Source organism: Oncorhynchus mykiss, chromosome 14 (genome assembly GCF_057628025.1).
Source record: "Oncorhynchus mykiss isolate SJ-2025 chromosome 14, ASM5762802v1, whole genome shotgun sequence".
Classification (NCBI taxonomy): Eukaryota; Metazoa; Chordata; class Actinopteri; order Salmoniformes; family Salmonidae; genus Oncorhynchus; species Oncorhynchus mykiss.
The window spans coordinates 7,757,071-7,784,743 of record NC_143035.1 but is presented as its reverse complement, the minus strand read 5'-3'; the positions used below and the strand labels follow the sequence as shown (position 1 = coordinate 7,784,743).

The following is a 27,673-nucleotide window of genomic DNA, read 5'->3' as shown; positions in this document are numbered from 1 at the left end:
TAGCCTATACTGCCTTGGAAATAATAAACTTAAAAAAAGGTAGGGGCGTGGATCAGAAAACCAGTCAGTATCTGGGGTGACCACCATTTGCCCCATCCAGCGTGACACATCTCCTTCACATTGAGTTTATCAGGCTGTTGATTGTGGCCTGTGGAGTGTTGTCCCACTCCTCTTCAATGTCTGTGTGAAGCTGCTGGATATTGGCGGGAACTGGAACACACTGTCGAACATGTCAATCCAGAGCATCCCAAACATGCTCAATGGGTGACATATCTGGTGAGCATGCAGGCCATGGGAGAAGTGGGACATTTTCAGCTACTAGGAAATGTGTACAGATCCTTGCGACATGGGGCCGTGCATTATCATGCCGAAACATGAGGTTACGGCGGCAGATGAATGACACGACAGTGAGCCTTACACTGTAAAAATCAAACGTTTTTTGATAAATTTAAACTGTGGGGGATCCCCTATAAGTTCTTTGAATAACCCCTTTTAATGGTTCCTCAAATAACCTTTTGAATAAGCTTTTGGGGTAAATGTTTTAACTACCCCCCCCCCCTCCAATATTATTATACGCATAACAATAACAACAATGATCCAATATTTTAGTTGTCAGTGTTTATTATGATTTTAGTGGCAAAGCAGAATTAAAACATCCAAATATGAGAAACTCCCAGCAGAGCCCCAAGTATAATGGGTATATCCTCTGGCGTGTTGGTGTTAGTGTTCTCCGTATCTGTAACGATTCTCGTCCTCGTCTGATGAGGAATATGAAGGATCGGACCAAAATGCAGCGTGGTACGTGTCCATGTTAACTTTGTTAACCTGAACACAAAATAACAAAGGTGAAAAAACAAAACAGTCCTATCAGGTGACAAAACACAAAACAGGAAACAACTACCCACAAACACAGGTTACCTAAGTATGGTTCTCAATCAGAGACGATGATAGACAGCTGCCTCTGATTGGGAACCATACCAGGCCAAACACAGAAGTACAAAACATAGAACAAAAACATAGAATGCCCACCCCAACTCACGCCCTGACCAAACCAAAAAATAGAGACTAAGAGGAACTAAGGTCAGAACGTGACAGTATCCATCGGCAGAATGATTTTTCCAGTGAATGGTGATCGAACAGGGTTTCCTGTTATATTCATCAGTGTAGAGAGGGTCAAGTCTGTGAATCCCCAAAATAGTCATTATACAGATGACTAACAAAACATGCACACAACAGTATTCTTACACCTTGTCCATAATGTAGAAGCCTATGGGGTATTCATTGAAGAGGTAAGGGAGGCGGGTGGTAAGTGGGCTCTGCATAACACACCAATAGCAATTTATATACCTTTGTATGCCTCCTCGTCGGTATACCTGTAGACACAAGAGTGAACCGTTCAGTCACCTGCACCCAATACAGCTAGTATTCAAACATTATTCTTAAAGCCTACATATTCTCACCTCTTTGTTGATTTGATATCCAATGAATTGTGTCCATTTTCTGTTTTTTAGAAAGATTTGCACAAATATGAAACGATAGACGGTATCATCATAAAACAATATTGATAGATTTCACACAAGGGACCAAAACTTACCTTTAATTGAGGGGATCTTTACATTTTTTCGGTTAATTGCCTGCACCTGCTGTCCTTTCAAATTCAAATCCAAATGTTTCAGTTGGGCAGTTAGGTTCTTGCAAGAAACCCCACCAACTAAAGAGATTCCCTCGATGAACCCCACCTCCCATGGTGGTCTTGGAATAACCTTTTTGGGGGCTATTTTCTGTGCCAAGTACTGAACATAGGTTATTCAAAGAACTGTGAGGATATTAGAGGAACCCTTGTTGAATCCTTCATTTGTAGAGTACAGGATCTCGTCACAGTAGCTCTGTGCATTCAAATTGCCACCAATAAAATACAATTGTGTTCATTGTCAATAGCTTATGCTTGCCCATTCCATAACCCCACCAGCACCATGGGGTACTCTGTTCACAACATTGACATCAGCAAACTGCTCACCCATACAACACCATACACGCTGTCTGCCAGTTGAACCTGGGATTTATTCCGTGAAGAGCACACATCTCCAGCATGCCATCGGAGGTGAGCATTTACCCACTATAGTCGGTTACAACGCCGAACTGCAGTCTGGTTAAGACCCCGGTGAGAATGACGAGTATGCAGATGAGCTTCCCTGAGACGGTTTCTGACCGTTTGTGCAGAAGTTCTTCAGTTGTGCAAACCCACAGTTTCATCAGCTGTCAGGGTGGCGGGTCTCAGATGATTCCGCAGGTGAAGAAGCCGGATGTGGAGGTCCTGGGCTGGAAATGGTTACACGTGGTCTGAGGTTGTGAGACCCGGTTGGACGTACTGCCAAATTCTCTATAACAACATTAGAGGTGATTATTGGATTATGGTAGAGAAATGAACATTCAATTCTCTGGCAACATCTCTGGTGGACATTCCTGCAGTCCGCATGCCAATTGCACACTACCCTCAACACTTCAGATATCTGTGGCAGGGGGCCGGAGAAATTCATGTTCATCACTCACCACATTAGTTCATCAGATGTACCAAAAAATATATTTTTTCTGCAAAAAACAAATCAATGCTATTTAACTAACTACATTTTTCCTTGTTGGACCTGGGTTTACAATGTATCCAATTTCGGTTTGTGTTGTTTTGTAGCAAGAGCGTTTGGCACGTGTCGGCACATATTGCGTCATGATTGCAAGGTGTCCCGATATATTTTCCAACTGTCCAGATATCTTTTCCAACTGTCCCGTTGTCTGGTTATAATGTCCATTCTGGAATGCCCTTCTAGCCAATCAGAAATGAGTATTCAACAATGCTGTGGTATTAGATAGAATGTCAGCCTAATATTAGCACCAAAACATTCTTACCCGTATCTACATTCACCTTAATGTTGTAGCCTATGAGAATGGATGATATCTGGATCTGCAGGTTAATAAATGTTTGCAAAGTAGTTCAGAAAAAGGTTTTACGGTTCACACTTATCAACAGCTCATGATTTCTTTTAAATGTGAAATATTTTTGGCTATTCATAACAGTAATTACATGTAGGTTTATCCAAATATGGAATTTACATCAGTCAAATGATTACTTCGTTAGCTTACCAGTGAACAATACGGATTTCTTTAGGCCTATATCATAGCGTTATACTTTCTCATTAAAGTATTTTGTCAATAGGCCTACAGTAGAAATTGCACGGGATCAAACGTGATAAGTTCATACGTCATTCATTATCTGTTTAAGCAGGCCTAATACATACAAAGAGATGTAAGTAGGCCAAAGGTTGTTATGTTAGTTATCAATGGCATTGCTGCCTCCTTGCCAAGACCCAATCTGTGGTTTACATCATGGCACATGGTTCAAACGGTATCAACACCTCTGGAAAGTAAATCATTTGATAACCATGCCGCCTTGCGGCTACGTCCATCATTGCAATTTGATCATGAGTCCATCAGTTACTTTGCGTAACTTTGAATATAAGCAATGTAAGTAGTTATGTTCATTGACAAAACATAGTAACAAGTTCATACTTACTCTTGTGGTTTTATACCCACCCTTCGTGCCGGTCTGTGTTTTAAGCGCTTGGAAATGGCATAAGTCGCTTTTTTTAAATGATATTATTTTATAAGTTCCATGGCCTCGTCATCGTGAATTCTGAGTTGTTTTGCTCTAAAGGTAATGTCTTTAGCGTGTAACATGTGTCTACCTTGATGGTAAATCCAAAATGAGTGCCCTCTAAGTTTTCACTCACTCTCTGCTTTGTGAGAGAGTTCTGTGTGGGGAGCGAGTCCCGGCTTCTCGGCCAATAGGAAACGGGTGTCTGTGTCCCCGCCCCAGAGAGGAGCAGAGCAGAGGAGACGAGTGTGGAGAGTTTTAGCCGATCCTTCATGGAGTTTTACTTTTCCTCTTTTTTTATTTTCCGTATAGAATTAGGGCGTCATGATAACTTCTAAACTTCCCACCGCACTTTTTCTTAAACGGAAGTGTTTACCGACAGCCTGGTAGCGTCGTTTTCCCGAGACTATAGATGAGTTACGGTAAAATATTAACTTTGAACATTTTCCATCCCCCGGACCCCGCGGATCCCTCATAATGGAATCCAGACAGAGGAAAGGCTACGGAGGGTGGCCAGTGCTGAGTCTATGGTTTTCTCTGGCGTGCTTTACAGGCGCGACCGCGCAACTCAGCTACTCTATTTTGGAGGAGCTAAGACCCGGGGCTGTGGTCGGGAATATCGCTAAGGATTTGGGCCTCACGGTTCAGAGGATAATTCAGAGAAAATTGCGGGTGATCTCGGAATCTAACGCGCAGTACTTCGAGGTAAACCATGCGACTGGGGATTTGGTTATTAGACAGACAATTGACAGGGAACACATGTGCGAATTAAGTTCAACGTGTTCACTACATCTTGAGATTGTACTTGAGAACCCTTTAGCAATACATCGGGTTCTTGTGGATATTGTGGATGCGAATGACAATGCGCCGCAGTTTTCCACTAAGAATATTTCCTTGGAGATATCAGAGGCGGCCGCGCCGGGCACTCGGTTCCGACTGGAGAGTGCGCACGACCCAGATGTGGGTATCAACTCTCTGCGCACTTATCACCTCGCACCCAACGACTGCTTTGTTTTGAATGTGGAAACGAAAAGTGACGGGAGTAAGTTCCCGGAATTAGTTTTAGAGAAGGCTTTGGATAGGGAGACGCAGGCCTCGTTTCGCCTGTTGCTCACCGCGGTAGACGGGGGAAAGCCGGAGAAGTCTGGATCCACTCTTTTACTCATAAAAATTCTGGATGTCAATGACAATGCGCCCGTCTTTGAAGAGCCGGTGAAAAAAGTTAGCATTTTGGAGAATGTTGAACCGGGCACTTTAGTAACGAAACTGAACGCGACCGATGCGGATTACGGTCAGAATGGGCAGATCTCCTTCCTGTTTAGTAAATACACGCAGGACCGGGTGCTCAAGCTATTCAGTGTGGATTCTAAAACCGGGGAGATCCGTGTAAATGGCCAGGTGGACTATGAGACAGCGAATGAATATCACATCACCGTGCAGGCCAGGGATGGGGGAACCCCCGCCATGGAGGGTTCCTGTAACATTATAGTTGACGTCACTGATGTGAATGACAATTCTCCAGAGGTAACGTTGACGTCACTGACCAGTCCCATCAGAGAGGACGCAGCTCCTGGTACAGTCATTGCCCTCATCAGTGCAAGGGACCTGGACTCTGGTAAGAATGGGGAGGTGACATTAAAGGTCCAGTCCGGCCTGCCCTTCAAACTCAACTCTGCCTTTGGTGAGCACTACAATCTCGTCACGGATGGCAACCTGGACCAAGAGACCATCGCAGAGTACACTGTGGTCATCATGGCGACCGACGCGGGCTCCCCTCCCCTGTCTTCGCGGACGACCTTCGTGGTCAAGCTATCAGATGTGAACGACAACGCTCCTTCTTTCTCCCAGCCCTCCTACTCAGTGGACGTCCCTGAGAACAACGATCTCAGCACCCCCATCACCATGGTGACGGCCTCTGACCCGGACACAGGAGACAACGCCCGTGTCTCCTTCTCCATCCTGCCCAGCATGGTTCAGGGCTCCCCCATTTCCTCCTATGTCTACATCAACCCAGAGACTGGACATATCTACAGCATGCGTTCCCTAGACTATGAGACCCTCAATGCCTTCCGTATCGAGGTGCAGGCCCGAGACGCCGGGGCGCCACCCCGGACTGCCAACGTCACCGTGCATGTGTTCGTAGTGGATCTTAACGACAACGCGCCCCTCATCGTATATCCCCCCTTCCCCCAGGACACGGGGCTGCTGCTGAGTGTACCCCAGTCGGCTGGGCCGGGTCATCTCATTAATAAACTAGTAGGGGTGGACCCTGATAGTGGACATAATGCTTGGCTGTTCTACTCCATCGCCCCAGGGCCACACGCTGGTCTCTTCCGCATCGCCCCCCACACAGGGGAGCTCCGCACCGCCCGCAAACTAGCCGAGGAGGAGGGCGGCTCCGCCTATGACATCATCGTGGTCGTCCAGGACAACGGCGAGCCCACTCTCTCCACCACTGTGGCCATCACAGTAACCGTGGAGGAGAAGGGTGCCAGCGACGCCGCTACGGACAACCGGAAGACGTCTGGGATGCGTCGCACCGGCATGCCTGACATCACCCTGTACCTCATCATCTCGCTGGCCTGTGTCTCGGCCGTGTTCTTCCTCACCTTCCTCATCCTCATGGTGCGATGCCTCCGCCACCGCAGCGACCTCGGAGGGACAGGCTGCTGCTACAGCCGCCACCGGCCCAGCAGGGCCCACCATCAGAGACCCAGCAAGGACCTCCACCTGCAGCTCAACACAGACGGACCCATCCGTTACATGGAGGTGGTGGGAGGAGCTCAGGACCCCCCAGGAACACGGACCTACAGACCCTGCTACTCCACCATCTCCAGCCGAAGTGACTTTGTGTTTGTCAAGACGCCCATGATGAGTCACAACAACACCCTCAGCATGACGCTCAACAGGAAGCACCTAATGAACTCAGCCATTGAGGTGAGGGCCCTGGGGGGAGGAGGCGGGATACTGGCCAATCGAGTATTGTGAAAATCACTTGACCAATTACATAGGTCTGTAAGTACTAGGTTATAAGCATTGACATTGAAGGTTTTATCCTAAGATCCTGGTCTTTATTGACTTAGCTTACCCAATTGAGCCTGCTGACCTAGACTGACTAAGTCACGTAGCAATGCAGTATTTATCCTAAAGCCTAGTGTTGTTGACCCTCAACCCTCTCTTCATGATGTGTGTGGTATAGTAGATAGCTCATATAACTGTCGCCCTGCTAGCCAGTGAGGGGAGGAAATGAAGGAGGGGAGAATTGCTTTAATATTTCATAGGAGATGCAGTCTCCCTCGCTCTCTCGGACTTCCAATTACTAAACGAGATCAGCAGGGAAGCACTGTTCTACAAGAGAAAGAGGGAGAGAGGGAATGGATGGATTGGAGTGCAGAGAGGGATAGAGGGGAAGAGGGGATGGGTTGGTTTTGACAGATGGAGAGGAGGAGAGTAACGACAGATGAAAAAAGATACCAGAGCTTAGAGTAATAGCATAGTGAGATAGGAAGTGGAGGGGGACTGGATGACAGAGAGCGAGGAAGAGAGAGGGGGGTGGAAAAGAGGAGGGGGTGTGAGGAAGGGGGAGGATGGAACAGAGGGAAGGAAAGAGAGAAAAGGGGGAATGGGTCAAAGAGTAAAGCGGTGGCTGAAAAAAAAAAGGGAATTCCAGGGGTCAGCACGCGACCTCACTTCCTGTTGTCCTCTGAACCTTGATTGGTTCCATGCCATGTCTGAGTCACATGGCCAACCGTGACCTCACCCTGTGTGGCTGTCTGTGTGCCTGTGGCTGCAGCTCTAGTCAAACATTCCCAAACCTCATTCCCAGAGCACTTGTTAGGAAATACCAGTTCACTCTGTGTTCCGGGGTGTGGATGAAAAGTCATGTTCTGACTCTCCACATGCAGTACATGCAGAGGACCCCTCCCTGTTCACTGACTAACTGTGTATATCTTCATTTCCAAGATGGCTGCCAGAGCTCTAGTTTTGATGATTCATGTAGAGAGACTCAGTGGCCTCTTTCTCCTTTTTCATTTGTTTAATCCCTTTTTCATTTAGCCTAGCTAGTGATTATAGTTTTGGTAAAGTCCCTACAGGAAGAGGGCAGTGGGTAGTGTGCTGGTTTAGTTTGTCATAATGCCTGTTGTCTAGGCTATGTGTCTCTGGTGAATTACACAGCTTATATCTCATGATGGGAGAGCACGGGTGTTTTCCTGGTTATCTGATTTTCTATTGGTCTGTTTTTCCTTTCGTGACTGTCATGGTCATCATGACTCTCCCTCTCTCTGTCTATCTCTCTCTCTGTGTCTCTTTCTTTCTCTCTCTCTCTCTCGCTCTCTCTCTCTACACCGGGGTCGTTAGGGTACCATCTGTCTCCCTGCTCCAGTGACACGTGTAGTACAGCAACGATAGAGGGAGGGCGAGAAGGATGGAGGGAAAGCGAGAAAGACAGTGAGGGAATCACATTACGCACGTGTGCCGCAGTGACAGACAGATTGGCCTCTAATGGACTAGCGCCACAGAGGGGACACAATCAGCGTGTGTGTATACAGTGTATAGTCAGGCGCTCCAAGCCCTACAGCAAGATGTAATCTTAGCAAGGCCCTATGTCCCCAGGGTCCCATTGTGGCAAACAGAGTGACTTCTCCTCTCATTTCAATAGCAGTGTGTAGTTCCTCCTCAAAGGCCTTTTGTATATGGAACCGTCGGAGTGTGTAGTTGTGAGCGTGTAGTACTGAGTGTGTAGTACAAACCCCCACATTGAGCGTATGTGTGTGCGGTCGCATTTACATTATGTGGCTAGATCTGTATGTCAGGGTCTGCGCACACCCTGGTCGCAAGAAAGAGACGTCGATTTTGGACGTTTGTAAAGGTCCTGAGGACGTCGACAGGTGCCTTCGTCGGCCACTCCCCAAAAACAAAAGACGGCACAAGCTCTTGGCTCAAACTCGGCAGGCTCAGAGCCAGAGCGCGCTGCTTCAGTTCTCCAGCGAGCAAGGAGAGTACCGGAATGATACTTAATGGAAGCCGCGTATTGTTTTGTTTTAAGCCTTCGCCAAGCCATAGCCCTTTACCTTAACCACTTGGAGTGAATTCCCAAACTTAAACCTTCGAGTCGTTTCTGTCTGAACCCTGTAACCTTTCGGAGTTAACCCATTAATTCTGTGTGGTTACAGAGTTATCATCCAATTGCGGCAAATTCCCGAAATGGAACTATGAAATCAGGTTACGTGGCGCCTGGTCACGTGCAACAACTAGATGTGGGAGCGTTTTGTAAATACTCTGTTCTCGCGGATGAAGAAGCAGCACACGCTGCCAATCGGCCCGCGTGGCTCGGTGAACCCGTCCCGGAGTCATCTACAGGATCATATGGCGTGTGACTGTGACTCAGTGTGGTCCAGTGTGTCAGTATAAATCTCACCAAAAGCCTTTCCCCTTGTTTTCGTCTCTCATGTTGTCTCCAGTCCTGGACTTATCCTCCTTGTGGGTCCTGCATTGTCGACTCTGTCTCTAGGATCCGTATAGCTTTCAGTATTAGGATTCATGATAATCTGTTTCCCCCCCCAGTGTCATCATCTGAATGGCTTAGAAGGACAATGGAACTGAAAAGCATTTATTGTGATAGCCGGGAGAATATTGTGTGGGAGTTGGTGTGTGGGGATGTGGGTTGGGAGTCTGTTAGGACTTCCTCTTTCAGACAGAGCACCAGGTGCAGTCTAGCCACAGTTCTGTCAATGCCAAGAGGTGTGGGTGTGAGCGTGTGTATTTTTGGTGTGCATGGGTGTGTGTTTGCGTTTGGAAACCGTAACTTCCTCACACGACACACAGCACCAGGTGGGGCCCGGCCTGTGTGAGAACCATGCCAGTGGAAGGTTTGTGTGTGAAGTGTGTGTGTGTGTGTGTTTTTCAGCGGGAAGAATCCTGCCGATGAATGTCCTCCCATTCATCAGATTATGGCCAGTGCTCAGAGTTATCCTCTCATTCATCCACTGAACCAGATGTGCTTTCTTTTCCGGGTCGGACTCGGGACGCACACTGGGATGGAGCCCAGATGTTCACGATTAGCGCCTTTTTCTCTTGTGTGTGTCCAGAGCTTTCACTCTGTGACCGTCCTTCTTTATCAGATAAAGATCAGATATGGACTGAGATAAATCCTCAGTCCATACAATTCTCTGCCGTTGTCTGTACAAATAATACTGTTTTCATGTAAACTGAACAAAAATATAAAGGCGACATGTATACTGAGTTATTTAAAAAAATATTTTTTATTTAACCTTTATTTAACCAGGAAAAGCCCATTGTGTCCCAGAGTCTCTTTTTCAAGGGAGACCTGGCCAGGAAGGTCAGTATACATGACCAAGTAAATTAGTCAACTGTAATACATTAATTAGGCCCTAATCTATGGATTTCACATGACTAGGATGCAGATATGCATCTGTTGGTCACAGACACCTTTTTTTTTTAAAGGTAGGGGCGTGGATCAGGAAACCAGTCAGTATCTGGTGTGACCACCATTTGTCTCATGCAGCATGACATATCTCATTCACATAGAGTTGATCAGGCTATTGATTGTGGCCAGTGGAGCATTGTCCCACTCCTCTTCGATGGCTCTGCAAAGTTGCTGGTTATTGGTGGGAACTGGAACACGCTGTCGTACATATCAATCCAGAGCATCCCAAACATGCTCAATGGGTGATATGTCTGGGGAATATGCTGGCCATGGAAGAACTGGGACATTTTCAGCTTCCAGGAATTGTGTACAGATCCTTGCGACATGGGGCTGTGCATTATCATGCTGAAACATGAGATGACGGCAGCAGATGAATGGCACGACAATGGGCCTTAGGACCTTGTTGCGGTATCTTTGTGCATTCAAATTGCCATCGATAAAATGCAATGGTGTTCGTTGTCCGTAGCTTATGCCTGCTCATATCGTAACCCCACCGCCACCATGTTGACATCGGCAAACTGCTTGCCCACACAACGCCATACACGTGGTCTGCGGTTGTGAGGCTGGTTGGACGCACTGCGAAATTCTCTAAAACAACATTGGAGGTGGCTTATGGTAGAGAAATTAACATTCAATTCTCTGGCAACAGCTTTGGTGGACATTCCTGCAGTCAGCATGCCAATTGCACGCTCCCTCAAAAGTTGAGACATTTGTGGCATTGTGCTGTGTGACCAAACTGCACATTTTAGAGTGGCCTTTTATTTTCCCCAGCACAAGGTGTAATGATTATGCTGTTTAATCATCTTCTTGATATGCCACATCGGTAAGGTGGATATATTATCTTGGTAAAAGGAGAAATGCTCACTAACAGGGATGTAAACAAATTTGTGCATAAAATCTGAGAGAAATACGCTTTTTGTGCATATGGAACATTTTGGGAATCTGTAATTTCAGCTCATGAAACATGGGACCAACACTTTACATGTTGCGTGTATATTTCTGTTTAGTGTAGTAGTAGCTTAGGGACATGAACAGGTTGTAAGGCAGTAGGTTCTCTACCTATTAAAGTAACTCTGTCCAGTGATAGTGGTAACTGTGTTAGAAGCAGTCAGTCTGGTAAGTCTCTATGGATCAGAACAGGAGAACCATAATCCCTATCTGACCTCAGAGCAGACAGAGCTTCTCACTGAGGGAGTTCAGTGGGTTTTTCATCTACTCTGGTCACTTTCTGGTTTCTACCCTTAAGAACTGACTCTGGATCATCTATCTGGAGCACTGCACTGATCCCTATCAGGAGTATTATGGGTGGATTTTTAAGGGCAGAAAGTAAGAACACATTTACTTGAGAACTGTTGATGTTCTAACAGAAGGTTGTGCTCTTGTAACTTGACCCTTTTCATGTGTGATCTGTGAACGCACCTCAGTAACAGTAACAGTATAGGACATGCTTACTCAGATCTCAGAGCGTTCCGGTGGCGGTGGAACGTCAGCCGAGCCGCGAGTCTGTATCCTTTTGTTCCCTACATGCCTGTGGCGGGACCTGACCTTGGGAATGACCTCTGGGAGTGAGACAGGTTTTTTTTAAAAATTTTAATGTGGCTGCAGTGAGCGTCACACAGCTGGAATGTTGGGTCCCCTACTCGTTTTTCAGATGAAAAATCACTTGTTCTCTTTTTCCCCTTTACTGCCATGGTGACTGCCGCCACACCAGCAGAGCGAAAGGGGGAAATATACATCTGTCAGTCTGTCTCTCAGATTGAGACAAAATACCCACTGGACGAGCGGAGAAGATTAGATTACACATCCGCCCACCTGTTTCTTCCCTCCCAGTCATCATTCTCTAATTTAGAGGCCTATTCCTAGTTCAAAGACCTGGGTGTTCCTCTTTTATTTACATTCTTGCAAATAATATGTAACCAGATAGCCAACCATTAAAGATGGCTGCCTCGCGTCCATCTGCTCGTCTGAATCCATCTACAGAATCCTTAACAGGATAGAATTTGCACAAAGAGCGAGTGATGTGTATTATTGTGTTACATGCGATGAAATCAGAGACTCTGGAGTAGACAGAAATGTAAACCCGTAGTGGGTCATTTTGGCGCAGCTTATAAATGACACGTTGGTGGTGAAGGTGTTATTGAAATTGGATAGCGTGTTTCTCGCTCTCTCCCCATACCCTCTTCTTCTCTCTCTTCCGCCCTCTCCCTCTCTGGTCTCTCTGTGGTAGAACACTTGTGTTAATAATGCAGGGGAGGCGGGAGGTGGGCGGGCTAGTTTGTCTGGGGAGCCTCTCTCTTCTCTCCTGTTCTCTCCTCCATTGTCGATTAGGAGACAGAGTCTGGAACACAGCCAAGGGTCTATTCACCGCCTCACTGCCAAACCACAGAGGGAGGGAGAGAGAGGAAGGGAGAGGGGAAGGGAAAGAGAGGAGAGAGAGGGGATGGGACAAGAGGTAGAGACGGAAGAGAAATGGAATAAAGAGAAGGGGGTCAGAGATAGGCTTTTATCTCTTCTAAAAAACAAATCTTCCCTCACTGGTCAATTTTGCACACTGTATCTGTTCATATTAAAACAACAAACAGCTGCTATATTCAGCTGACGCTTATTTTCTATGATTGCTCTCTCCCATGTTTCTCTCTCTCTCTCTCTCTCTCTTGCTCTCTCTCTCTCTTTCTCTCTCCCCCCCCCTCTCTCTCTCTCTCTCTCTCTCTCCCCCCTCTCTCTCTCTCTCTTGCTCTCTCTCTCTCTCTCTCTCTCTTTCTCTCTCTCCCCCCCTCTCTTTCTCTCTCTTTCTCTCTCTCCCCTCTCTCTCTCTCTCGCTCTCTCTCTCCTCTCTTTCACTCTCTCCCCCCCTCTCTCTCTCTCTCTCTCTGTCTCCTCTCTCTTTCACTCTCTCCCCCTCTCTGTCTCCTCTCTCTTTCACTACCCCCCCCCTCTCTCTCTCTCTCTCTCTGTCTCCTCTCTCTTTCACTCTCTCCCCCTCTCTCTCTCTTCTCCCCCCCTCTCTCTTTCTCTCCTTCTCTTTCCCCCTCTCTCTCTCTTTCTCTCTCTCTGGCTTCTGTTGAAAAACACAATCAGGTCTTTATGAGTGGGCTGTGAATTACACAGGCAGAGCGTGAGGAGTCCTTGGGGCACTCAGTCATGGCCCTGGGGATTTGAATGATTCTAGCATCATGTCAGAGTTCTTATCGCTGTGAATCAGCCAAGACCACATTTTAGACCAGCACTGTTTATGTGTCACCTATTTGTATTGACCCTGGTGAGTCAATGTTAGGGAGCTTCTCATCAATGAAGCCCTCGTCTTGTCTGAATCTGATAAACAAAGACGTTGATCATGTAAAAGCTTCAGTGGAGGCGTTATGAAGTTAGATGCACCATATTGAGGATAGAATCATCAACAAGGACAGATCTCTACTCCATATCTCGTGGAATCCCATACATTTAGTTGAGTTTTTGTTTTGTGCCTGTAATTGGGAGCGGAGTCCCTGTCCCTGTGTGTGTGTCCCTGTGTGTGTGTCCCTGTGTGTGTCTCTGTGCGCTTCACTGACGTTTTCTGCTCCATGGATTCCAGAACAAAATGGCCACCCATCCAGGCTGAGCGATGTATGCCTTTTATTCAGCCCCCCCCCGACCACAGGCGAAAAGACTACACGCCAGAGGAGGCTGGCCGGAGGAGCTATAGGAGGACAGGCTCATCGTAATGGAATGGAGTTAATGGAACAGAGTCAAACATTTGGTTTCCATATGTTTGATACCGTTACAGTGATTCCATCCCAGCCATTACAATGAGACAGTCCTCCTATAGCTCCTCCGGCCAGCCTCCTCTGGTACACACACACACACACGGATGGACAGAGACAATACACACATAAGACAGGCAGTCCCGTGGTCCTGTTGGTGTGTAGAAACAGAGATTTGACGTTGTATTTTGTGTTCTCTTCACAGCAAAAGCCTCCGAACGCTGACTGGCGCTTCACACAAGGACAGAGACCTGGACCCAGTGGGTGAGTACATAGACTCTTCTATACACACACACACACACACACACACACACACACACACACACACACACACACACACACACACACACACACAAGAGATGGGGAGACATAGATTGAGCGATGGCTAGGAAAGAGAGGGAGAGATGGGATTAAGGAGAAGCTGTGGTCCTGTGAGACTCAGTCGGTAGAGCACATGGGCCAGCCATACATAAAATGGATGCACGCATGACTGTCAGCCATTTTGGATTATTTAGCATCTGCTGAATGGCATTGGGCTCCTGAGTGGCGGAGCTGTCTAAGGCGCTGCGCCACTCAGGAGTGCAAGAGGCAGTCACTGCAGTCCCTGGGTCGAATCTAGGCTGCGTCACATCCGGCCGTGATTGGGAGTCCCATAGGGCGGCGCACAATTGGGCCAGCAATCGTCCAGGCATGGCCGGGGTAGACCGTCATTGTAAATAAGAATTTGTTCTTAACTGACTGGCCTAGTTAAATAAAGGTTAAATAATACAATTTAAAAATACATTATATTAGGAAGCAGTAGGAACATACTTTGCTTACGGGCCCATTGTGCGCAGCGGAGGTGATATCAGCAACTGAGGCACAGAGACTTTATGTAGATGAGAATCTGGAGCTCCTGAGATTCCATCTGAGCCCTGACTCCTCTGAGTGAACAGGCTGCTCTCTGCCTCACACACAAAATGGCCGCCATTCCTCTCCCTCCCTCTACTCTCACAGAGTCTGTGTGCCATCACTCAGTACTGCTGAGGAGAGTAGGGGAGCAGAGTGAGGGGGGGAAGGGAGAACATAAGTGCACTAACATATACACATTCTAGCTCATTGATCGCGTTTGTGTTTCCATCTGGGTGATAGCATCTGATTGATCACTTGTGATTTACTGTTTGGACATCAGTGATTGGCTGTTTCATGGTGGTAGAGGGGAAACTGCATCCACTGACATAAATCAGTTTGTGTGTGTGACTGTTTCTCCATCGGTTATTTGGCCTACATTGTGTGCCAAACTGCTGATCACGCCGCAACAGTTTCCACAACATAACTTTTACACAACACATTCCATGAGTCAAGAACCATCTGAGTGGGTGCGGGGTGGGCTCTCCAGTCCTAGCTTGCTTCTCCTACCACTTGGGACACACACACACACACACACACACACACACACACACACACACACACACACACACACACACACACACACACACACACACAGTTTTAACAAGGAACAAAAACATGAGAGCTTTCCATGTTGGAAGCCACTGAGGTTATGGGTACATTGGGAACGATCCATTTGGAGAACCTGACTTCTTCTTTTGAACCATTATGTGGATGTCACAGGCTCAACACTTCCCACAGACACGCGGAGCTCCGCTGAGTTGATGTTGCCTGATCTTTTCCTGGCCTGTAGATCCAGATGGAATAGTGTAACACTCCTCTTGTGTTTCCCAGTCTCTACAACCACAACGGTGATCACATAAGATGGACGCCGAAGCGAGGCACAAGGTATCAACGTGTGTATTAGTATAGAGAGTGTGGTCACTTTATGGCCTCGACAACTTGTTCTGGATCGGGTTTTTTCTTTGTTGAGGCACCCGTAAATAGGTCATGTTGAAACTGTTGTAAGAGAAACTGATCTAAAACCAGTTGTTAAGGGCAGAGAGTAGCTACAGTGGGTAGGTAGAGCTCTGCAGCGCTGTGTGTAGATACCCCTGACCCTTTAGCTATAGCGCAGATTCACTAGCCTGTGCCGAGCTGGGCTATTGGTCTCTCTGTGAAAGTCAGACTTTGATGAGGACCTCCGATTGGTTCACTTCGGTGCAGTGTGGTTTTTAGTTTGTGCGCTGTGTGTATTTCGTGGTCGTTTTACTTAGCGTGGTGTGGCTGTGTAATCAAAGACTGTAGAATATTTGTCCTTTTTTTAGTTTGGTGTAAAATGTGTTTTATCCCAAGTAGAGAGTGTGCGTTGAGTTTGCTGTGTTTCCCCAGACACAATGCCACTTGTAGATCTCCTATAGCTCTATGTGGTCTTCTTCTCATATGCCTTTTCCTGGTGGCCAGAAAAGGAGGGCTTTGAAACAACTGTCCGATGAGAGATTGGACCCAGCTGGCTGAGAGGGCATTGAACAGGAACGTCTAAAGAAGGACTGGAATGCAGTCGACTTTATAGAAGGATTGGACAAGAGTTCCCATAGTTGAAGTGGACAGTAGAGTTTAGGAAGCGGAATGAAAGGCTTCCTCCTAGATAAGATGCCTGTTTCATGCATGGTTACAGACGCAGCTCTGACTGACCAGTTAGATTGATCCCTCTGGACATGACCAGTCATCATCTCAGCCACAGGAAGAGATAGTCCTGAATGCAGGAAGTGATTATTCGGACCACAGGAAGTCATAGAGCAGGGAGATGCTAATTAGTGATAAACAAGGCGTCCTCTTTGTCTCTCTAGTCCACAAAAGGAAACAAATCAAAATGGCGGTCCTGCAGGCTCCGCTTACCACGCTTTAACCTGGTCTGGTTCTCGTTTGGGATGCTGGCACTGGTCAAGGACTCCTTCGCACTTTGGCACATAAGTAATACCCCCTTTAAAAAAATGTGGCTGAACATTTTGGCAAGCTGGACCGCACCACTTCTTAAAAACAAAAATCTTGATCTCTCTCCCTCTCTCTCTCCCCTCATCTCTCCCTCTCCAGCCTGGTTACTTTCCCAGTCCATATGCCTTTGTCCAGTGGGTTTTTAATTGGTTCCAAGCAGAGACCAAAGGGAGGGCAGTCGCTTATTTTTTTTTTTACTGCAGCCAATAACACACACACACACACACACACACACACACACATTATTTTTTACTGCTGCTCATAGAAGGCAGTAAGCTGGATGTGAGACTCTCACGTCCTTTTAACCCCTCGCGTGCCATTCTGTTTCTTCTCTGGCTCTTCAAACAGGGGCACAGCCTTTACCCACAACCCCCTGGTGCTACTGCTTTAGGCCATCAAACAGCTACTGAAATGGTCCAATCACTGAGGGACTGATGTGGATCAAAACCATCAGTAGAAATGCCAGACCTATAAGTGTGTGTGTGTGTGTGTGTGTGTGTCTAAGAGGTATGGGAGTTGGTGAGTGTAATCAAGAGCAGGTCTACTCCTTTTCTTCCTCTGCATGCAAAATGAGACTTTAAACAAAACAACCCTTTGAAGATTTACGCTGCCCATGTGGAAATGTTCAACGCTCCGTGTGTGTGTGTGTGTGTTGTTGTGTAGCCAGCTGTTCCCTTTTACTGTGGTGCCATTATGTTTCATCATATTTACTACATTGTGTTGTGCTGGTGGCCATTGTTTAAATAGTGAGCCAATGTGTTTCAGGCACTTTTATTTCCATTTCCAGCAGACATTTTTAGCAAAATGTTTGTAACATAAAATCGCAGTATCGAATCACAATACATTTCGTATCGGCACCTACAGTACCAGTCAAAAGTTTGGACACACACACTCCTTCCAGGGTTTTTCTTCATTTTGGCTATTTTCTACATTGTAGAATAATAGTGGAAACATCGACACTATGAAATAACACACACAGTTGAAGTCGGAAGTTTACATACACCGTAGCCAAATACATTTAAACTCATTGTTCACAATTCCTGTCATTTAATCCTAGTAAAAAATTACAGTTTAGACCACCACTTTATTTTAAGAATGTGAAATGTCAGAATAATAGTAGAGAGAATGATTTATTTCAGCATTTGTTTCTTTCATCACATTCCCAGTGGGTCAGAAGTCTACATACACTCAATTAGTATTTGGTAGCATTGCCTTTAAATTGTTTAACTTGGGTCAATCATTTTGGGTAGCCTTCCACAAGCTTCCCACAATAAGTTGGGTGAATTGTGGCCCATCCCTCCTGACAGAGCTGGTGTAACTGAGTCAGGTTTGTAGGCCTCCTTGCTCACACACACTTTTTCAGTTCTGCCCACAAATGTTCTATAGGATTGAGGTCAGGGCTTCGTGATGTTCACTCCAATATCTTGACTTTGTTGTCCTTAAGCCATTTTGCCACAACATTGGAAGTATGCTTGGGGTCATTGTCCATTTGGAAGACCCATTTCCAAAAAGTATACCAAGCTTTAACTTCCTGACTGATGTCTTGAGATGTTGCTTCAATATATCCACATAATTCCCCACCTCATGATGCCATCTATTTTGTGAAGTGCACCAGTCCCTCCTGCAGCAAAGCACCCCCACAACATGATGCTGCCACCCCCGTGCTACACGGTTGGGATGGTGTTCTTCGGCTTGCAAGCCTCCCCCTTTTTCCTCCAAACATAACGATGGTCATTATGGCCAAACAGTTCTATTTTTGTTTCATCAGACCAGAGGACATTTCTCCAAAAAGTATGATATTTGTCCCCATGTGCAGTTGCAAACAGTAAACAATTGTTGGAAAAATTACATTTGTCATGCATAAAGTAGATGTCCTAACCAACTTGCCAAAACTATAGTTTTTTAACAAGACATTTGTGGAGTGGTTGAAAAACGAGTTTTAATGACTCCAAGTGTATGTAAACTTCCGACTTCAACTGTATGGAATCGCGTAGTAACCAAAAAAGTGTTAAACAAATCAAAATACATTTTATATTTGATATTCTTCAAGGTAGCCACCCTTTACCTTGATGATAGTTTTGCACACGCTTGGCATTCTCTCAACCAGCTTCATGAGGTAGTCACCTGGAATCTATTTCAATTAACAGGTGTGCCTTGTTAAATGTTCATTTATGGAATTTATTTCGTTCTTAATGTGTTTGAGCCAATGAGTTGTGCTGTGACAAGGTAGGGGTGGTATACAGAAGATAGACCTATTTGGTAAAAGACCAAGTCCATATTATAGCACGAACAGCTGAAATAAGCAAAGAGAAACGACAGTCCATCATTACTTTAAGACATGAAAAGCACTCAATCCGGAAAATTTCAAGGACTTTGAAAATTTCTTCAAGTGGAGTCGCAAAAACCATCAAACGCTTTGATGAAACTGGCTCTCATGAGGACCGCCACAGGAAAGGAAGGCCCAGAGTTACCTCTGTTGCAGAGAAGTTCATTAGATTTACCAGCCTCACAAATTGGAGCCCAAATAAATGCTTCACAGAGTTCAAGCAACAGACACATCTCAACATAAACTGTCCAGAGGAGACATGGTCGAATTGCTGCACAGAAACCATTACTAAAGGACACCAATAATAAGAATCGACTTGATTGGGCCAAGAAACAAGAGCAATGTACAATTTGGACCGGTGGAGTCCAAATTTTATATTTTTGGTTCCAACCGCGTGACTTTGTGAAAAGCAGAGTAGGTGAACGGATGATCTCTGCATGTGTGATTCCCACCGTGAAGCATGGAGGAGGAGGTGTGATGGTGCTTTGCTGGTGACACTGTCTGTAATCTATTTAGAATTCAAGGCACACTTAACCAGCATGGCTACCACAGCATTCTGCAGTGATACACCATCCCATCTGGTTTGCACTTAGTGGGACAATCATTTGTTTTTCAACAGGACAATGACCCAAAACACACCTCCAGGCTGTGTAAGGGCTATTTGACCAAGAAGGAGAGTGATGGAGTACTGCATCAGATGACCTGGCCTCCACAATCACCCGACCTCAACCCAATTGAGATGGTTTGGGATGAATTGGACAGCAGAGTGAAAGAAAAGCAGCCAACAAGTGCTCAGCATATGTGGGAACTCATTCAAGACTGTTGGAAAAGCATTCCTCATGAAGCTGGTTGAGAGAATGGCAAGGGTGTGCAAAGCTGTTATCAAGGCAAAGGGTGGTTACTTTGAAGAATCTAAAATATATTTCGTTTTGTTTAACACTTTTTTTGGTTACTGCATTATTCCATATGGTTCATTTCATAGTGTTGATGTCTTCACTATTCTACTACAATGTAGAAAATAGTAAAAATGTTTAAAAAAAAACTTGAATGAGTAGGTGTGTCCAAACTTTTGAGTGGTCCTGTAGGTTTCAGCATAATATTTTATCGTGAGGTCCCCTGGACCGTGTGTGTGTGTGTGTGTGTGTGTGTGTGTGTGTGTGTGTGTGTGTGTGTGTGTGTGTGTGTGTGTGTGTGTGTGTGTGTGTGTGTGTGTGTGTGTGTGTGTGTGTGTGTGTGTGTGTGTGTGTGTGTGTGTGTGTGTGTGTGTGTGTGTGTGTGTGTACACGCCACCTTCGTTTCTCTGCGTTGCCTGCGGGCTGTGTCTGCTAATCATCAGACCCTGTATCTTGACATCAAAGACCACCAACCGTCACACCAGGGACCAGCAACACACAATAACACAAGCAGTACAGTTCTAAAATGGCCACTGGTTGTTGACGTATGTATCCTCTCTCTCTCTCTCTCTCTCTCCCTGCAGGGCTGGAGGTCCCCCTGAGATGGCCATGGGAACAGGACCCTGGCCCAACCCCCCCACCGAGGCCGAGCAGCTCCAAGCCCTGATGGCCGCAGCCAACGGTGAGTCCAACACTTCTCCATTCATCTCTCTGTTTTTCTATCACTTGTCCCCATCCTCTACCACTCTCTCAAGCCCTCTTTTTTTATGGTCTACCTGCAGACCCATATCACACTCTATCCCTCTCTTTTCGTCATCACCACATGCCTCTGACATTCAATAATTTCCGCTCTCTCTCGCTCTCTGTGGTGTTGTATAATGGGGGGACATGGGAAGGTAGGGAGGGGTCAGGGTTTGTTCCTGTTTGGTTAGAGGGCATGAAGCCAGACTCATTGATAAAGCCCTCTCTATCCTCATTGATGTTTCTATGGCCCATTGTACTCACACACACACACACACACACACACACACACACACACACCAGTTCAAAGACTATATCAAATGCTACCAGCAGTACTCCACATATATACAGTAACTACAGAAACCTGTTTAATGCAATAATATTACAGTCCTGAGTGTTTGCACTGTATACAGTTCCCACACCTGCCAACATATATTGGCAAACAGAATGCAGCACGCAGTGTTAGCACACACACACACGTGACACAGACACACACAGTGTTAGCACACACACATGACACAGACACACACAGTGTTAGCACACACACATGACACAGACACACACACAGTGTTAGCACACACACATGACACACACAGTGTTAGCACACACACATGACACAGACACACGCAGTGTTAGCACACACACATGACACAGACACACGCAGTGTTAGCACACACACACACAACACAGACACACGCAGCGTTAGCACACACACACGACACACAGTGTTAGCACACACACATGACACAGACACACGCAGTGTTAGCACACACACACACGACACACACAGTGTTAGCACACACACACGACACAGACACACGCAGTGTTAGCACACACACACGACACAGACACACACAGTGTTAGCACACACACACACAACACAGACACACGCAGTGTTAGCACACACACACGACACAGACAAACGCAGTGTTAGCACACACACACATGTTCTCTTGCCCGTGCAGTGCAAACGATTCAGAGCTCTATGACATCAGACCTTCCCTTCCCCCTATGCTTTTTCTGCCGCAGTTACTGCGCGCGCACACACACACACACACACACACACACACAGCGAGTGACTCATTCTTGGGCTGTTGCTGCAGATTGCCTTCTAATCGCTCTAGCACAGAAACACATCAGGTTGGCCTTGAGAGCAAGGCCCACCAACACACACACACACATACACCTCTGTGTGGTAAGACCTCCTACCACACAGACTCCTGTCATTGTTTCCATTGTTATTATTACCATTGACACATCAAATGAAACCTATTTTTATTTGTCACATGCTTCCTAAAATAACAGGTGCAGACTTGCAGTGGAATGTTTAATTCCGGGTCATTTTCCAACAATGCAGAGTTTAACTTAATGAGAGAAAAAATAACTATAGAAAAATATGGACACAAGGAATAAATACACAGTGAATAACTATAATGAATAACAATAACATGGCTATATCCAGGGAGTACCAGTACCGAGGCCATGTGCAGTGGTACGAGGTAATTAAGTAGCAGTCTTTTTAGCAGTCTTATGGCTTTGGGGGTAGAAGCTGTTCAGGGTCCTGTTGGTTCCAGACTTGGTACACTGGTACCGCTTGCCATGCTGTAGCCGAGAGAACGGTCTGTGGCTTGGGGTGGCTGAAGTCTTTGACAACTTCTTGGGCCTTCCCCTGACACCACCTGGTATAAAGGTCCTGGATGGCAGGGAGCTAAGCCCCAGTGATGTAGTGGGCTGTACTCACCACCCTCGGTGGCGCCTCTTGCGGTCGGATACCTTGCAGTTGCCGTACCAGGCGGTGATGCAGCCAGTCCAAATGAACTTCTTGAGGATCTGAGGGCACATGCTAAATATTTTCTGTCTCCTAAGGGGGAAAAGGCATTTCGTTCCCTCTTCCCAACTGTGGACCATGTTAATTCCTTAGTGATGTTGACACCGAGGAACTTGAAGCTCTTGACCCGCTCCACTATCGCCCCGTCAATGTGGGTGGGGGCGTGCTCGCCCCTCCATTTCCTGTGGTCCACGAACAGCTCCTTTGTCTTGCTGATATTGAGGAAGAAATTGATGTCCTGGCACCACACTGCCAGGTCACTGACCTCCTCCCTATAGGCTGCCTCATCATCATCGGTTATCTGTCCTACCACTGTTTTGTAGTCAGCAAACTTGATGAAGGTGTTGGAGTCGTGCGTGTCCATGCAGTCCTGGGCGAACTGGGAGTACAGCAGGGGACTAAGCACGCACCCCTGAAGTGCGGCCCACTTGTTGATGGTCAGCGTGGAGGATGTGTTGTTGCCTACCCTCACCGTCCGAGGGCGGTCCGTTAGTAGGTCCAGGATCCAGTTGCAGAGGGAGGTGTTCAGTTCCAGGGTCCTGAGCTTAGTGATGAGCTTGAAGGACACTATGGTGTTGAACACAGAGCTGTAGTCCATGAATAGCAATCTCACATAGGTGTTCCTCTTATCCAGGTGGGGGAGGGCAGTGTAGAGTCCAATAGAGATTGCGGCATCTGTGGATCTGTTTTGTCGGTATGTCAATCAGAGTGGGTCCAGAGTGTCTGGGATGATGCCGTTGATGTGAGCCATGACCAGCCTTTCAAAGCATTTCATGGCTATAGATGTGAGTGCTGCGGGGGGTGAGTGCTAAAGATGTGAGTGCTATCTTCTCCCTCAGACACACACACACACACACACTCCTTCCTCCTAGACACTGCTCACACACACACACTCCTTCCTCCTAGACACTGCTCACACACACACACACTCCTTCCTCCTAGACACTGCTCACACACACACACTCCTTCCTCCTAGACACTGCTCACACCGGACATGAGCCTGAGGTTTCCATTCGGAGAGTGATAGAACGTTCTGTCTCTGGCTGGATGATGTCTATTGGTCATCACAATGAGGTAGAGGAACCACTCCCTCAGACAGAGCCGGAGCAGACGAGTCACGATGACAACTGGAAACAGAGGGATCAGAATGTTATTCAAGGCAGCTAGATGTTTATGCAGTAGTGCCATCAGTGTCTGTTTTTCCTTGACACTACCAAACAGAGGTTGCACAACCAGGATAGCACAGGCAGTTAAAAAGCAGAAACAACGTTGTGGAAGAAGCTATTGTCCCAGATTTTTTTCTCTGAAGTCTAATTATACTAGCTTGAGTGTGTGTGTGTGAGCGTGTGTGTGAGCGTGTGTGTGAGCGTGTGTGTGAGCGTGTGTGTGAGTGTGTGTGTGAGTGTGTGTGTGTGAGCTTGTGTGTGAGCTTGTGTGTGAGCTTGTGTGTGTGTGTGTGAGTGAGCTTGTGTGTGTGTGAGTGAGCTTGTGTGTAAGTGTGTGTGTGTGTGTATAAGCATGTGTGTGTGTGTGTGTGTTTACGGCTGCCTGCGCTGTGTGTAGCAGAGCCAGAGAGCAGGGAATAGTGGAGGGGACGTGTGTGTGTGTGTGTGTGTGTCTCTGTAGCTCTGCAATGCAGGGGCTGGGAGAGAATTACGAGCTAGAAGCTACGTCACCCGCACACAGCCAGAGCACACATAATGGAAAAACACACACACACATTCAGCAATGAACACAGACGCACACCATAAATGCAAAATGTTCTCCACCTCGACAAAATGTCAGCACACATTCACCATTTTGTAACACCAGTCTCTCTCTCTGCCTTTCTCTCTTTCTCACTCACACTCTTGCAGTCTCTCTCAACTCTCTTATTTTCAGTCCAATTAGCTTTACATAAGCATGCCAACAGTTTTACTGTAGCATATATACAAGTCATAATGGATATGTAACAAACCGGGAGCATCAATGTATACTACAAGTCATCACTGCAATGTCAGAACACCTTATTCATATGTTCCATCTCTCCCCTCCTCTCCTCCTCCCCGCTCTGCCCCTCTTTCCCCCAGAAGTGAGCGAGGCGACCGCAACCCTGGGGCCGGGCACCATGGGACTAAGCACCCGTTACAGCCCCCAGTTCACCCTGCAGCACGTGCCCGACTACCGCCAGAACGTCTACATCCCTGGCAGCACCGCCACCTTGACCTCCAACCCCCAGCAGCAGCAGCAGCAGATGGCAGCCCAACATCAGGCCCTGCAGGCCCAGCCCTCTGAGGCCGCCCCTCAGCCTGAACCCCCCAAGGCTGCCCAGACCCCCGCCTCCAAGAAGAAGTCCACCAAGAAGGAGAAGAAGTAGGATGGGTGGAGGATGGATAGATATGGAAAATACGATGAGAAAAGAGAAAACCGACCCGATGAGGACTGAAATCCCCCCCCCCACCCCTTACGTCTCCTCTCAATGCGTTTACTCTAATCAGGGTCTGGATTCTATTGGCTACGCTCATATGATAACACGAAATATGGAGATGTTTGCGAATGTTTGTCTTTGGGCTCTTGAATCTGGAATGCGTTGAAGGTTTAAGAGCGAACAGCATTGACATTTTTATTTTTTTTCTGAAAGCTATCTAGAAACAGTTGTTTTTTTTGGAAAGTCTGTTCTAAAAAAAAAACAAGTATTAACAGTATTTGCAGATACGGAAGACTGGGGGTTCAGGGGGGATTGTGTTTTGGTTAAATCAATACATTTGGATGCACTTCAGACACAACAGATTGAGCGTAAACAACTTTGCTCAGATAACAAGGATTTGCCCAGTGATGTATTCACAGGTGGATATTTTAACGATGTTCCATAAAATGTTTCATGTTGGATTATAATTGTAACTCCTTATTTTCCTGAGACTGAAAGTAGATCCTTGTTTGACTTTACTAGATTGCCATGATAAGATTCCTATATAGGATCAGCCTTATAGGATCCTACACCACAGCTCTTTGGGACACGGGAATGGGCATTCCATTGTACTGGTACAGTAGTATTCCAATCTGCATGTCCCTATGTGTTCAAACCACAGACCTTCCAGAAGATTCAACTATGCATTGAATTAGTGTTGCAACGAGGACGACCACCTTAAAAAAATACAGGTCGACAAATGCCCTTGTAGCGTTTACCTGATGTGGTATCTAAAAACTATAAATATTATTTTGTAAGCGTAGTTAAATGGTAAGATTTGAATCTTTCACTGTTTTTATGACCTGAGCATGAACCCTATTAGAAAACTAGCACCGAGGAGGAGGGGCATGTTATAGTACTATCAGCCCTATTTTCTGGCTTGTTGGCATAGTAGGCGCTGCCCCCCTTTTAAAACTACCCAGATGGGTATAGAGACCCTCCTGCTGTCCACCCATGCACCTCTATCCCCTCCTCAACCAGATGATGTGCCCTCCCCTCACTGGCTGTCCCACTTTGAGAGCCAGACCATAGAGATGCACTGTTCATACTATAAAGATAAAGTAGAGATCTTTTCACGGCGTGCTTAGGAGTTAGACACTTCTTAGGCCGCTAGAGTCTAGATTGAGTGTTCATCCCTTGCTACGTACCCTGAAGTGCTGATGACTATATTTCTTGACGTGGGAAGTGTTTTTTGATGACTCAGTAGTATAAGATAAGTATGAAGTCTTTTCTTTGCCACCAGTCCATCCGTCTGTCCGGCAACTAGCTGGACACCACTGCATGAAGAGGCAGCTTGCAAGCTGGGTTCAAGGGGGAGTGGAGAGGGGTGGGCTGAGTGGTACGTCTGGGTTTGTACAATTAGATTGACGGGGAGGGGGGGCAATGACCTTGGCTCTACTCACTGAATGTACACAGGCCCCACTGTTGACCCTCCCTCCTAGTCCACCCCGAAACGTCCTCTAATGCACTGACCCAGGTTAGAGGTCAACAGAGCCAAGCACATCCCTCCATGTCACAGAGGAGATACCACTTCAGAAGCAGGGAGGAGGGACAGAGTTAGCTCTTCGCTGTATCTATCCCCTCAGTGTAAATCCATTCTGGCAACGCTAACCTCAGACTCTCCCCTTGCTTCCATCCCTCCACCCCCTGGTCCTGTGAAGGCTCTCCCCTTGCTTCCATCCCTCCACCCCCTGGTCCTGTGAAGGCTCTTCCCCTCTGTAAATAAACACTAGTCCTGTCGATGGTATGAGCCAATTGTTTGTATAGTACGGACCACATCCAGAATTTTCAAACTAAAAGTCCTCTCTCCTCAAGGCGTGGCTTACTGGAATGTGTTGTATTTGTTTTTCAAGAAAAATAAGAAAACCACAGCGGGGGAAAAAAAAACGATCTCTGAAATGTTCTTCAACAGTTTGTGTTGCAATGTAGTAACTAAGCACCATGAAGGCCAACTAACTAACTCTTCAGTGTAAATATAAAGAAAGTTGCTAATAACTTTAGACGATAAGTAAACAGAGTGACACACACGTAGACTAGTTAACTTGTGATATGTGTTGCGCATATTATTGTGTTCATTTTCTCTCTCTCTATTTTACTACCCTGTAAAAGAAACTAAACAAAAAAAAAGTATATTGAAAAAAATGTTTCTATCCTTCTGTAACTTTTTTTTCTGTGCTTTATCTTGTGCATTTGCGCAAGAATGCCTCTGTCCATATGAGCAAATTATTATAAATATGTGTGTGTGTGTACGTCCGTCCGCTGCTGAATTAATCCTCTCTCGTGCTGTAATATCTTTCTTATGAAATGCTTAGACCTCCTACGCTCCTCCCGGTGTTTAGTCTCTTCATTTTTATGCTAATATTTATATTGCTGTTTTATTTTCTCTTGAACACTGACATTTCAAATAAAAGGCTCTGAAATCATTAAACGCTCACCTTCCGTCTTTTCTAAACATCCGTCTTGGTTTGTACGGTAACTAAAATACAATCACTTTATTTTTCCCAAGGGAACTTAAAGATGGGGTCTTTTGTTTAATATAGAATCACAATACAACAAGTCAACACAATTCCCAGTGCAGAACGATACAGTATTCAAGACAAACACAAAGTCCCTATGAATATAATTGGGTTCCTTGAGTGGTGCAGCAGTCTAAGGCACTGCATCTCAGTGGTAGAGATGTCACAACAGACCCTGGCTTGAGCCCGGGCTGTATCACAACCAAACGTGATCAGGAGTCCCATAG

At 46.3% G+C, this 27,673-nt stretch overlaps 1 protein-coding gene and 1 long non-coding RNA gene across 52 annotated transcripts in view; one reads left to right on the top strand and one right to left on the bottom strand.

The window, feature by feature from the left end:
• LOC110488686 (protocadherin gamma-C5) overlaps nucleotides 1-27,359 on the top strand; it is a 192,106-nt gene extending 164,747 nt beyond the window's left edge. For 24 of the 50 annotated variants that reach the window (XM_090198249.1, XM_090198257.1, XM_090198255.1 and 21 more), the window contains exons 2-4: nucleotides 14,040-14,098; nucleotides 20,500-20,597; nucleotides 24,557-27,359. In XM_090198249.1, the coding sequence (XP_090054375.1) occupies nucleotides 14,040-14,098; nucleotides 20,500-20,597; nucleotides 24,557-24,840 (441 nt within the window). In that variant the 3' untranslated portion in view covers nucleotides 24,841-27,359. Of the gene's footprint in view, nucleotides 1-3,866; nucleotides 6,584-14,039; nucleotides 14,099-20,499; nucleotides 20,598-24,553 lie in introns of those variants that run through there. The other 26 variants (XM_036942794.2, XM_036942798.2, XM_090198252.1 and 23 more) reach the window with 3 other exon arrangements.
• On the bottom strand, nucleotides 592-4,161 carry LOC118938693 (uncharacterized). 2 transcript variants are annotated; one of them, XR_016486259.1, is made up of 5 exons: nucleotides 3,566-4,161; nucleotides 1,595-2,380; nucleotides 1,461-1,500; nucleotides 1,248-1,373; nucleotides 592-825 (listed from the first exon to the last, which is right to left on the bottom strand). It is a non-coding gene; the product is annotated as an uncharacterized LOC118938693 (long non-coding RNA). The 2 variants fall into 2 exon arrangements; XR_016486260.1 differs by having other exon boundaries at nucleotides 3,586-3,757.
• Nucleotides 27,360-27,673: the final 314 nt, after the last annotated feature.